General features: G+C 44.7%; 1 protein-coding gene across 3 annotated transcripts in view; it reads left to right on the top strand.

Annotated features, from left to right (window-relative positions):
• LOC139341686 (arginyl-tRNA--protein transferase 1) overlaps positions 1-14,133 on the top strand; it is a 51,926-nt gene that overhangs the window by 27,015 nt on the left and 10,778 nt on the right. For all 3 annotated transcript variants that reach the window (XM_070978315.1, XM_070978316.1, XM_070978317.1), the window contains one exon: positions 4,384-4,483. In XM_070978315.1, coding sequence (XP_070834416.1) covers positions 4,384-4,483 — 100 coding nt within the window. The remainder of the gene's footprint in view (positions 1-4,383; positions 4,484-14,133) is intronic.

Genomic DNA, 14,133 nt, shown 5'->3' with positions numbered 1-14,133 from the left:
CACACAGATTGCTGCATGCCCTAAAGTGAATAGTAATGATTTGTCAAATGCAACATGTAGCTCCTTTCAAGAGAGGAATTGCCTTGCCTCTCATCGCTGACCTTTCTCTTCTTTGTTCTTTGTTTCCTGACTCTTGATCTTTTCGGCTCCCCTCTTATTTTTGTCTCTCCTTAGAAATGTATACTCTGAGTGCCATAATTCTACAGGTTTGGAAAAATACCTCTTTCTTTAGATTTGATTGGTTGAGGCAGCTCTCCGTTTGTGTTTCAGCTGAAGACAGTTCTCTCTTCCAAGATGAAATAAGAGAACACACACACATACACTACAGGCACACATATCTGGAGTTTCCTGTAAAGTGTAACCCAATAATGTGAGAAAGGCTTTTTAAAATATTTCTTCACAGATGTGGGAGACTGGGTGATCTGGGCTTCAGCGTTGGTGTGTACAGGTGTTAGTGTATGAGCGTTCATTCATGTGTGTATGTTTAATCACACACTTAGTCAGACAGCCCGGCAGTTAGGACAGACAGACTCCTATAGAGGCGAACACCCTGGTCATCATAAGCACACAGTTTCCCATCTCTTATTATTTTAAGAGTCTGACTCCAAGAGTAACACAGAGTGCTCGCTGTGTGGAGGAGGCCTTGGAGAAGGGAGCCAGCAGGACTAAAATCCTCCTGCTTGTTTACAGACACCAGAGCCCAGGCTTTGATCAGGTCTGGACACTCCCAAGTCTGCTTGGCCTGGCTGACTTTGTCCAAAACTTACTGTACAGCATGCATGTGCACACACACCCACCCACACACACTTAAAAACGTTAAAATATCACAGCGGATTTACATGTGAAGTATGAAGCAGAGCTTTGCTTTTTCCTAGTCACAAAAAGTCATGGAAAGGTTATGGAAAGACTGTGGAAAGTTTGGGAATTTTACACAAGTGGGAACCATGATTTGCTGGAAATGTTTGCCTGGTCATCATCTGGGTGAACAGACAGGGAGCTGGGATTAAAGTTGTGGTTAAATGTGCATGTTGTGCATTAAAAAGGTACAAAAAGAAGTACGGCACTGTGTGTATTTTGGTCTTCTGTACGTGTGTGTGTGTGTGTGTGTGTGTGTGTGTGTGTGTGTGTGTGTGTGTGTGTGTGTGTGTGTGTGTGTGTGTGTGTGTGTGTGTGTGTGTGTGTGTGTGTGTGTGTGTGTGTGTGTCTGTGTGTGTGTCTGTACTGTACGTGTGATTCAGCAGTAGAAACAGGAGAGGGGGATGTTGAGGAATTTCTTGCAGAAGTGCAGCTCATTCTGCTACGGGCCCTGAGGGCAAAAGGAGGAGGAGGAGAAGTAAAGAGGCACATAATGAGGTGCCTGAGGCGCTGTGTGTAGGAAACACAGCTGGCGTCCAACCTGGATCACTTTCTTACGGGGATGTCCTGATTCTGTTGTGTTGTCCCTGAGCCTGATCCAAGTCCTAAAATATGCATTGTTTACTGATTCGCCACCCAATGCGATGTTTTACTGATGTACATTTTGTACCTACATAATAAAGTGCAGAATACACATATCAACAATAAGTCTACATGAAGGTACAGCAATTAGAATATTTAAATTTTGGATAGCTTCTAAAATAAATTTAACTTGCATAATTGCTTTTTCTGATATTTTGTATCATGTCCTACTGAAAAGGCTGAGTATTCCTGCACAGTGCTGCATGCTCCAGGCTGCTGCTTGTTTATTTTGCCTGCACTTCAGTTGACTATAACTCGCTCACAACTTTGTATAGTTCCAGTTTTTGAGGGATCCCGATGAAGTGCTTTGACAGCTGCTGTGCCGAAGCAAATAAATGAGGGATTGGAAATGGATTGGGCTTGACGTCGATAATACTGATCCATCAAAAAAGGCCTGGACTGGCTCAGTTCTTCATTCTGCACACCGCTTTGGGACAATCCTATTTTTTTCCCAGCCCCGATTCCAAAAACATTAGGACAGTGTGGAAAACGTAAATAAAAACAAAATGCAGTCATATGCAAAAGAACTGTGTCTAGCGATGGTGACTGTGCACATTGTTCCCAAGCGCATGGAGTTGATCATGTGTTGCCATCCTCGCTGGTGAGCGACTGAGCCTTTCCAGGATGCCCCTTTCATACCCAGTCATGATACTATCACCTGTTACCAATCAACCTGTTTACCTGTGGAATGTTCCAAACAGGTGTTTTTGGAGCATTCCACCAGTTTCCCAGCTTTCCTAACTTGTTTGTAATGTGTCATCTAATTCAGAATAATCATATATTTACAAAAACCAATGAAGATGATGAGGTAAAACATTAAATATATTGTCTCTGCACTGATTTAATTGAGTGTATGTCGAAAAGGGTTAAAAAATGATCATGTTCTGTTTGACACAGTGTCCCAGCTCATTTGATTTCAGCTGAAATTCCTCACTTAGAGGCGTGCAGAAGCGTATCTATCACTAATAGCTCACTCTGCATTTTTCATCTGGCTAATCAGCCCCAGTCCTGTAATGTTCTATGATGAAATTTCCGTATGTTTCCCTATGCATGCGAGGCTACAGTCAGCACCTCATGGTATGCACTATTATGGACCCTTTGTGTGTGTGTGTGTGTGTGTGTGTGTGTGTGTGTGTGTGTGTGTGTGTGTGTGTGTATGCACATGCATATGCACATGCACATGCACATGCACATCAGTATGAGGGAAGCTGTGCAGGAGCAGAGGGCTTGATAATTGGCTTGTGCTGGAGTGTCAGATGGCTGAAGAGGGGATAATGGCGGACTCAAGCTGCTGCTGGGGGGGTGGAGGTGGCGGGGTAGGTGAAGGCTTCAAGTGAAGGGGGGGGCGAAGAGCTTTTTGTGAATGGGCCCCTCGCCTCTCTTGACCCCCCTCCCCCAATTCAGGCCTGCCGGGTGCTTTTGTGGAGAGGGGATGGGAACCCAGGAACCTGGCAGCAAGTGGGTGACCTTCTAGCACCTCGCTCTGGTTGCCTCTCATCTCCCACCCTTTCTCTTTCTTGACCCTCCTCTTTTATATTCTCCTCCTGCTCTCTCTCCCTGTCTCCCCCCTCTCCCTGGCTTGGCCCGCTTTGTCCCATGTCTTATTTTTCAGTGCATCTATTTTATTTTAAGGCCTCTTTCTCTCTCTCTTAAGTATTGTAAGAAAGGGAATTCTCTCCCTCCATTTAAGCGGGTGAAACACAGAGGGTGGAAGGAAGAGAGAAACAAAAAGGGTGAAGAAAGAGGAGCTGGAATTTAGTTATGGAATCGTGAAAGAAACGGGAGAGGGAAAGGGGAAAATAGGCTTTTAGAAAAAGGATGCAATTAAGGAAGAAACTATTGGGAAAAAATAAAGCAGGCAAGACATTTACTGTATTTGAAGAAGCCGTATAAATCTTCCAAGTTCTAAATCTTTATTTTACACGCTCGCTCCTTCTTTTTTCACCACCTTCTTTTCTGCCCGTGGGCTCAATGCCGACAGAGGGAAGGCAGTTGTTTTTGTATAATGAAATGAGACTAAGAAAAGCTGCCTTTTTGAGTGTGGGTGTTTACTTCCTCAGCTAAAGCACTGCTCTCGTCAGAGCCGCTAGGACCAAATTTATTTCTTAATGCTCTCATTTATATGCTGTTGATATACTAACCTCTGAGAAAAACACATTTTAAGGTAGTTCGTTTACACTTGCACTCTGCTTTTTTAGGTATTATAATATTAATTAATGTACTCTAAATTACTCACTAAATCAGTTTTGTGGTGTCATTTGTTTTGCTCTGTTTTTGTGGACTTCAGTCAAACTACATGCACTTACATTTATAGCCAAGACACAGTTCAAACTGTGACATTTTTTTGACATTTTTTCAGCTGTTATCAATTTTTTTTTCTTTAATCCTTATCATATTTACTTCTCTTTTTATTGTTTGAGTCAACTTTGAGTTGATAAAAAGTCTTTTGGCATTTGAGTCGAGTTGTAATCGATTAAAACTGACATTTTAGTCTTTTAGTCATCGAATCATATTTAACATTTCAGCCAATACCATTCATTTTTTTGGCCATTTTAGTCAAACTTATTACACTTCAGATTTTATCTTATTATCTGATGAAAAACAGGTGGAATAACAAGCAGCTTAGTGTCTGATTTAGTGGTGTGATGGGATCAATATAAGGAATAAATCCACATTAATTCTGATGCCAAATCACATCACCATCAAGTAACCAAATGCATCAAAGTTAGCTGCTCAGGCGCACACTGCAGTGCGGCATCTGAGAGAGTGGAGCCATCACTGTAAGAAGCAAACTGCATGCGTGTGTGCTGTTTCTAACTGCATGAAGTCTGAGCGTTTTCTTGCTTCCTTCTCTGAAAAGGTGTGTCTGTGTGTTTACTGCTACAGGGAGATCGCTTTCACCAGGCAGCTGCACAAACAGTCCCCCAAGCTGTCCTTCTACTACCTGGGCTTTTACATCCATTCCTGTCCCAAGATGCGGTATAAGGTATGTGTTGTCTCACGCTGACGTGTACAACATGTTTCTCATGTATTTCTCCTTCATATATACAGAATCTCCACATGAATAACTCACACAACTTCAATGTTGTCACTACAACCAAATGGTAGTATTACATTTCATATTTAAGGTGTTTGACAACAGTGAGATAGAAGACGGTTGCCTCACTGGACTTAAATTCCTGACAGTAAATGCAATATTACATCCACCATTTAAACTTCAGCTCTGATGTAATACACTCTGCCCTCGCCTCTCCCTCTGCTCTGCTGTCTGGCAGCAACACTGCTAAAACTGTGTTCCTCCTCTGTCTTAAACGTCTAATTGTGTTAAAGACAAGCACTTTCAACGGTTGTACAACATTAAGCTCAACGAAGTGTGTAATATTATACTTAAAGTGTGAATATTTTACCCAGCTCCCCAAAATGCCGCAGTGATGCAACATATGACGAACATTTTGATGTGCGAGTCCATTTCCCACGAAACAAATGTCCCTGCTCTGTCTGTTTGCTGTTTTAACGTTTCACGCTGAGCCTCGCTCCCACAGCATCTCTCTGTACATGAGAGATGGTCACAGAGTCTTTTCTTGTACTTCACTGCTGTTATCATGTATGCCGATCAAGCAGTTAAGTTCAGCTGTTTCGTGGGATCATCAGGATGATGTGGCAGTGTTCATTTCAAGAAATGTGTTGATCCCTCTCTCACACTGTTTACCTCTCTCTCTCTTGTTGCTCCTCGCCTCTCAGGCAAGTGACCAAAGTGGTTTGTTCCTCTGATTACTTTTGCATAAAGTAGGTTTCTATCTTCCCAAGAGGCTCCAAATGTCCCGACTGCCTGCTCATAAAGAAAGAAGACCAGCCCCCCTCTTTTTTCTCCCTCATCTTTTGTTATTATAGGTGCAGGGGGCTCAACATGGGGCTACCAATGTACTTTTCTCTCATTTCCACATGAATCCTGACACCTGCTTTAATTTTTCATGTAATACAGTTTGGAATTTCGTGGTCCACAAGTCTCTCCAGCTTTGTGATGGATATCAAGGGTGCTTTTTGGAGGAAATAGTTGATTAACTGGTTCAGCAGTGTGTTAACGATTACATTATTACATTATTACACCTAAACAGTTGATTCATACACAGTAAACCTCAAGGTAGGAGGCATCGAACCAAGGAGGACTAAATTTGTAAGTAAATGTGATGGAGAGTGTGAGAGAGAAAAAAGGGATTGAGGGGAGGTGCAGGCAAAGAAGAGAGGACGAGGCTGCTGAAGACATTAAAGGTTGAGAGAAAGGTCACGCTGGTGATGGCAACTGTAACTCAGCAGCAAGAAGTGTGCAACACACACACACTCACACAGACATATGCATATTTTTAGTGTGCTTGATGTGGAAACTTTTCCAGAAATGCATAATGTTTATGCATGCACATGCCCACAGGAGCCACTGCTCACAAATATGCTCACATTCACATCAAACGCCACTTTGAGGTCTATAGCTTCAGGAGGACGGTGAAAGAAAGCAGCCTTTCCAAGTCTGTTAGTTTCGCCAAGGTTTACCATTCACCCCTCCTCTCCCTCATTCATCTACTAATTCCTCTATTTCTCCGTCATTTCATTCACATGTTCCCAGAACTTGTTCTTGTCCATGGGACACTGATGTCTTGTTGGGGATTATGGCAAACTGCCACATCTTTTTATCCATTTACATCTTGTTTTGTGGTTTGCGTAGTGCTTTGCCTGGTTTCTCAGTTTGGGAGTCTGTGTATGGAATGCATGTGTGCGTGTTTGCTCTGTTTATGTGTCTGTGTGTTGAATCCTGATCAACTGTTTGTCTGAGAATGCGGTTACCACAGCAGCAACCCCCCCCTGCAGTGCTATTTGCTCCCCCAACCCCCATATCTCTTCTTGTGTGTTTGCTATAGCAGCATCTTGTTCGCTACCTCCCCACTTCTTCCTATTTTACTCTTGGGGAGGAACACAGAACAAGGGTGACAAGGTTGCCCAGTTCCCACCTTTAGGCTCTCACACTCCCACAGAAGCACAGCCACACTCACACACACTCTCAGCATATGCACAGTGTCTCCCTCCATTGTCTGATTTGCATATGAGCCCAAGTAGTTCATTAATGCACAGACATACTGTGGAATTGTTCAAGTTGGTAAGATGGGGAGCCCCTAAACCCCACTGTTATTGTGTTGGAGGTTTACGGGTTTTGGGATCTCAGTCCTGCTGCTTGCCTCTTTAAGGACCAAAACACCAGCACTTGAACCCTGCTGGACACCACTCAAACCCCTTCAACACCACTCCCTTTCTCCATTTTACCCTCGTGCTCCCCTCCTCTCCGCATGCCGATTCTTCATGGAACTCTCTGTGCCCATCACTTTCTCAGACCACGTTCACACTAATGTGGATAGCTTTAAAAATACATTCCTGCCCCTGTCGGTGCACACGAAGATGGTGCTTTTCTCACCCTGAATCTGAGCTATTTGGAATGCAGGGTGAATATAAAAGTACTTAAATAATATAAAGAAAGTATCAAAAGGGATGATCTGTGATTGTCAGCTTGTAAGCCCCTCACCTGAAACACAATGTATTTAGTGTTTCTGTTGTCAGCAGCTGCTGGACTATTAAATAATGACTTGATTAGCGGGCTCAGTGTTTCAGTCTGTAGCATTTATGACTCTCAGTCACATCTGGACTTAACACTCGTGTGGTCAGTGAGAGTGTTCACTCTCCAGCCATGCTTTTCAAATTTCAAGTAAATGAGGAAAAAAGAAAAAAAAATTGCATATTTCTTATTTGGCAATTATAATTTGGACAGCAGAGTTTTAGAGAACAATGTGAAATCTGAACGCTGCGATTGCGAGACAGACTTTCAGCTGGAGAGCAGTGATTCTGATTATCTGCGTTAATGTGGCAGACATGGGCTGAATTTCGTTGGAAGCTTAGATTGCCTGACTCAACTCAGGATGCAGAGAGGAATACTAAAACCACTTTCCTCTTTGTGGATTTTCACATGATGGTCCATACAGTAGTCTCCTTCCCTGAGGAGCAATAGAATTGCATTGTTTATGTAACTGACTCCAGCAGCATTGTGAAAGGCTTTTTATGGTGACTCCATATTGTGTGTTCATAGACAGAAGCTTTTAAAACTAGTATGACGGTAACTGTTTCTTAAGCCTCTACCTGAGCTGTTCTTTTGTCTGTGTGTCACCTCATATCCTCCTCCTGTGCTCAGGTTTTGGCTGTGCTAGGCTGCAGCCTGAGACTGGACTGGTCTTATCTGTGTTTTCATTTTCTAGTATTCCTGAGCTCTGAGTTGGGAGGAAAGTCCTTTCTGCCAGGTCACATCTCTACATGCCCAGTGGAACTGCTCCATGTGTGATGGGTTTAAAAACCTCTTGGCAGTGCCAAACCATAGACATAGTCCTGTAGAGCAGCCTTAAAGGGTCCTAGAAGACTTGGAGTCCAGCCAGGAACAGGGGGATGGCTGGCCAGTGTCAGACCCTCTCCTTTGTTCTCAAAGCTGGGACGAAGCGTCCCACAGAGCCTTGCTGTTTTGGCCGGTGGGTTAAGGGTTAGACGTGACATCCTGCCCCTGGCTTCTATCCCTAGTCCTTTGGCCCTCCCTGGCCCTCCCCGGCGCTCTGATGTTGAGCTGTAGAGAGCAGAAGGTGAAGCTGTTGGAGGCTAAATGAGACCAAAGGTCTTGGTCCTCCTGCCATTTTCCTTTTTTCACATTGCCTCTCATGTGTCGCTAAAAGCAATGTGAATTAACGGCTCTCGTGACAGAGTAACTGAGACTGGCTTAGAGAGCTAAATTCTCTAGCTTGTTGATGTCAGCCTGGAATGTCATACTGCATATTTGCAGCTTGTGTAGATATTGGTCAAATGTGAACAAACACTGGAAGCGTACATCTGAGTGCTGCAGCCTTCAGAGTACTCCCGGTGACACAGTATGCTCACATTTCTCGGAGCTTCCCTTCCAAAAAAGCCTGTCACTGCACGCTCAGTAAAATCCTGGCACCATAAAGACACGATGCAGATGCAGAAATAGTCTAAGCATTCTCAAAGTACCTCTGGTTGGGTGCAACTCTTGACATGATCTGCGTTAGCATGTTTTGTCTCTGCCTCCCCCTGCACCTCATACATTTTTCTCACCATATTTTATTCCCTTGTCCTCCAGTAACTCCACCATCCAGCTTCAGCAGCACGCAAAATGTACTCAGAGTTTCATTAGCTTTCATTTGGTGAATTTCCACTTTTTATTTTGGACAGAACAAGGAGTAAAAAAATCTGTGCCATGCAGTGATTTTCCATTTCTTTACAGATGTGCGTGTCTATGTGAGAGCACTTGTCCGTGCCACTTATTCTGAATAAGCAGACTTTGATGATAACAAACGAGGCAGTCACCCGCTCGGCTTCACCAATCTGCAGTACCTGGTCTTAAACAGATCAAACACTTTTCAAGTGTGTCATACATGCACAGACATCTACACACACTAGCAGAGTCGACGCACGGACAGAATACACAGTCGTACCCGGTTGGTGAGGGAGCGAGAGAGTTACATGAAGTGGCTCTTGCTCTTGTTATTATTGTTCACTGTGAAAGAATGTCTTACTCTGAGCCCAGGAAACCATTAAATTTTCCACAGAGGGGAAGAAAGAAGGAGTGAGCAAAATGAATGAAAGGAGGAGGAAGAGGACAGATGGAGAGAAAAAAAAAAAGGAGTGACAAAATGTGTGCCAAATGAGAAAAGGAGGCAAGATGAAAAGGATTATTCGTTTCCCGGCGGTACTTCACTGACTTTTAAAGAGCCCTTTCGCGGCAGCTGCACCTCCGTTCCCTTTCAACACAACTCCTCCTCACCCACAAACAACAAACACCGTCAGAGAGTCGGTCAGGTCTCAAGCAGCGGCCAGCAGTTTTCCACATGGCCGAAGCTTTTGAATTCAGAGGACCTGAAATGAATCCGTCCAGGTGTCAGCCGCTGTGTGGAAGAGTGTGTTAGGATTCAACTGACCAAAGAATTTGATGTTGGTTTCAGTCACTTGCTGCTATTCTAATGTTTCCCATAATCACCGTGTGCCTGCAGGCCTTTCTGTCACCTGCTGCACAAGCTGAGCTCTCATGACATCAATTAGACATGACAAAGTGCCTCCCAGCTCAGGCATGTAGATCAGACCTCATTTGTTCAGGGTGCACAGATACACACCTGTACTGAGATGTTTCTAAAGTTGAATAGTCGTCAATACTAATGGTCTCTCATTCCTTTTCAACGATTTCCTTTCATTTCAATCAAATCCATCCTGAAAAGGAAAACCAGCACTCCTCTTTCTGGGTCACCAATAACCAGCAGTGTATATTAATGTAAGGAAAGTCTCCCTCAAACAGGTACGCAGTTGCAGGTTATGACATGCCAAAGGCCTCCAAGCGCCAGCTATCAGGACTCTGCATGCATGTTATTCTCACTCGGGGGGCCCACTCAGACAGTATGCTCTGTGTATACGTGTGACCTCACATTCTGCGTGTCACTTGTTGTACATCTGGGCAGATTAAGAGTGACACTGAGTGAGTTTGAGGCATCTAGAGGTGGGTGTTTCCCACAGAGGCCCCCATCCCCGCGCACCATGCTACAGTACACAGCTTTTTTTTTAATCATTCGATTTGTTCTTGACATAAACTTTACAACCCTTTGACAGTTTTTCATGAGCTGTATTGAAAGGCGTTACAGTGAGCAGTGGTGTTTGTGTTAAGGCACAGGTCCAGACACAGTGCAGCCTGTTTTCTCTCCCCGTCCCTCTTTTGGTTCCCGCTCTTCTTTCAGCAACTGTTTTCAGAAAGCATCCACCATGCTGGTTGGGATGAAAGATTGATAGAGAGAGAAGGGATCGGACTGAACAAACTTTCAACTGATTTCATTCTCAGATCATTTGGTCTGATGTTATCGTAGGGATTTTTTACAGCGGTGGGGATCCTGTTGCTCCAATTGTCATATCTGCGTGCTCAGATGCACTAAGTCATGACGGCTCAAATAGAGGGTGGTGTAAAGTTACTGTGGTGAGTGCCGTGCTCCATCTTGAAACTGATGGGCTTTCCAATGTGTTCACCATAATAGATTTATTTCTTTAGTCCTCTCTCTCTCTTTTTTTTTGTTCTTTTCCCCAGATGAAGCGATATTCAGTTGGTTTTTAGAAGGTATTTTTCCCCTGTGCCAGCAGCACAACCTTCCAGCAAGCCTCATGTTACAAAACCTGCGCCCATCAAAATAAGATCAAACCAAACCGGGCCCATTTTCACCCTCTCTGTGAAATTTATAAGCTAAAGCATACCCCTTTTGTTGCCTTCCAGCTCTCTCCCCTCCCCCTGTCTTAAATTGGAGCCTTTCTGACAGAAACAGTTTTGTTTGATTTAGCTCGACAGGAGACCACCAACAGTGCACCTCTCAGCAGAAACATTTGTTTAAAGTTTTTGATAATTTCTCTTTATGCCTCATCATCTCTTTTTTTTCCCCCCCGTGTCATTGCACGGTTGTGTTTTTAACAAATCATTAACAGGCTGCAGCACAGTCTGGGGGCAGCCACTGCTTGGCACCCCCAAGGAGGAGCGCTGACAGGGTGAGGGTACGAGGGAGCAGAGTTCAAGGGATCAGGTCAGACGATTCAGTCTTACTGTGAGTGGAGGGATGGGTGGGGGTAGTGGGTGGCAGGAGAATAAGAGCGAGGGGAAGGTGTGAAGGTCACAAGGGCGAAAATGAGAGTTTGGAGATGGTGTCACACTGAGCAGATCCAGAGCCCTCTAGCTGCCAGCCTGAGGTGTTTGCCTTGCCATTAACTTTACTGTTATTTATTTTCAAACGTGCTGCAGCTGCGCCACTTTGTCTGAAATGCCCCGTTTCTTTTTGGCAAGGGAATTTATTCAGATCTTTGATAAGCACCACCGGACAGAGGGCGCTTGTTTCATAAGTGTACTTGGACATTTATTCAGAATGTGGGTGCAGGGCCGAGTGGTTGGTCTCCTGTTAGAAGTTTGAGGTGGGGTTTTAAGACCAAGATTAGAGGCTGTGGCTCTGACTGCAAGTCAGTAAGCTGTGGTCTGTGTCGGACAGGCGTAACAGCTCGCCTGCCCATAAAGACCAGAGTAGATAAAGAGATAAAAGTGCCCAGTCTGTGAGCTGATGCCCATAAAAGCGCTGCCATTGGTTCTCAGGGCTCCGTCGAAATGCGATCCTGTAAAAATATTTTCTCCTCATTAACCTGTCATCCGTGGAGCCGTGACGCATAGCCAGGCGAGGGAGTGCTGGGACAGAGTGGGGTGGGTGGAGGGGGATTGTGGGGCTTGTCTAGGGGCCCAAGGGGGAGACTTAACCAGCCTGGATGCTTTATTTGAAGGTCGTCTTGTGGTAATGTGTTGAGTAGGGTGAAAAGGCCTCGGTGGGCCCCGAGTGTTTAAAAAGCAGCAGTTAGCGTAAATCTCCCCTAACGCAGACCCCAGACATGTTCGGGGCACTCACACACAGACCTCAACACACACACACACACACACACGTATATGTACATATTGTCACAGACTGTGATGAAAGTGCGTCTGTGTGGGCCACTGTTCTGAGACGCAGCTTGTTTGGACATGTCTTTCATTTGTGCTTTCCCTCGGTCTCGCCCTGCTTGATTTTTGGTTTTATTTGTCTAGCTGCTTGTGTGTTTGTGTGAGCTCGCTGTTTACATGTGTCCATCAGCAGCTAGAGGCCCCCCTGCGGCCATGCCACCTTGTCTGGGCAGAATGTATGTGTTTCAGCAGGGCGGGAACGTATTGTGAGAGCTGTATGTTTGAGAGAGAGTGCAGATGTAGGGATCAGGGCCTGTGTTTATTGCTTTTTGACTGAAGATCAGCTGAATGTGACCCCGGGTCAGAGTGCTGGCCTGGGCCGGCTTAGATTAGGCCTGCTTGGCTCTTGGTCACACTAGGCCTCTTTGTATACTCTCCGAGTTCAGGCTTGTCCTGGGCGACAACTCGCTGAATTACACACTGCAACGAGACCACAAACGTGACATGGCGACCGTATTTGTCTGTTTGGGTCAAATGTCCATGTTCTGCTGAGAGTGCTTGACAAATACGTAATCCTGGCATAATATCCCATTCACTATTGTGTTCGTGCTCAGCCTCCTATGTTACAAAACAGCCTCCTTTTTGTATTGCATGTTATTTTTGGATAATATATCTTTTGCCAGAGACAAACAGAGCAAGGTCTTACCAGTGACCTCATCTGCTCTACGACCAGCCTTACATCACACTCTTGGAGCCACTCTGTCTCACGCTGAAGTAGGTGTTCAGTTGACCAGCAGATTACTGTATAACTTAATGCTCTTCCTGTAGAGATTTGAGCTGCACTGATACTGTTATCAAGAATAGACTCATTGAGACTGAGAAATTCTGCACAGTGCCTGACTTGTGCACACACACATAAAGGGACACCTCAGCTACGCGTAGGGTGGGTGAAAACTCGACTGAAGGAAATCAGCAGCAGCTGTGGTGTAAAGTAATGCAGATGGACGCAGGGGAACCCTCGTACTGGGACACCAAGTCCACCTCCTGGTCTTTCCTGCACCAAGCCTGAAAGAGGAGCACTTTGAACCATGACACTGCTGTGCAACTGCAAAACAGTGATCTCATCCTTAGAGCGTCTCTCTCTGATGCAAGATGTGATATCTGACATCTCCCTTATATTAGCAAATTGGTGTGTTTTATAATATTGAGGGTAATAAAAATCAGTGTCGTAAAAAGTCATAGAAAGTGAGGGAAAACACAAATTGCCTTTCTGGTATGACTTCAATGAATTATCAGAATAGCTGCCGATTAGTTTTCAGATTAATCATTTAAATGCTTTGCATGAAAGCATGCACTATGCCATGGATTTGTACCATTAGCCATGGAGCTAACTACAGAGTTCTTCCTCAGTTTTAGCTCCGCACAAACCCATTTTGCTGTTGCCTTGAAGCACATTACATATGGTCAAGAGTCTATTATTAGAGCTGGCAGTGTTACTGTGGTAGGAAGCTGTATCAGAAATTGAACTGGATATGAGTTGGTGTTTTCGTCTGTCCACCAGTTTGGACAAGCGGTAGACGTGAAAGACGCTTTTGTCTCGACTCCACACATATTAACATCATAGTCAGGCAGGGAGGAAGAAAAGGAGCAGAAGGCAGAAGAGGTGTCGGTTTTCATGAGGATTCCTTGGCTGCAGCGAAGCCCTCGATTTATGTGTCTGATTAATTGCTTTTCATATAAATCATAGGTATGGGCCCGGGGCATCGCTCCCTATCGCGAGGTGTGTGAGAAAACAAGACAGAAATGGTGCACGGTGAAGGAGAGGAACATGGTGACAGTTGTGTGTTTGAGTTGGCAATAAAGCTCACTCTGACAGCAGGGCCCCTGCTATCTGTATGTGTGTGAAGCCTGTGTGGCCTGAAAAGAATGAGTGATGCCGTGTCACCGAGGGGCTCCCAGTGATAATGGATCTGCAGAGCATTGTGTAACTGATGTCGAGCCCTGTAGAGATATGTGTTTATTTACTTCTAATGATTGAGCTTGTGTAGTTGTTTACACTGGGGCAGCTTGTTATTCAAATGAGTAATCTTCCCTTCTGTCTT

The sequence above is a fragment of the Chaetodon trifascialis genome, chromosome 13 (assembly GCF_039877785.1).
Source record: "Chaetodon trifascialis isolate fChaTrf1 chromosome 13, fChaTrf1.hap1, whole genome shotgun sequence".
In the NCBI taxonomy this organism is placed as follows: Eukaryota; Metazoa; Chordata; class Actinopteri; order Chaetodontiformes; family Chaetodontidae; genus Chaetodon; species Chaetodon trifascialis.
This window is presented reverse-complemented; position numbering and strand designations above follow the sequence as displayed.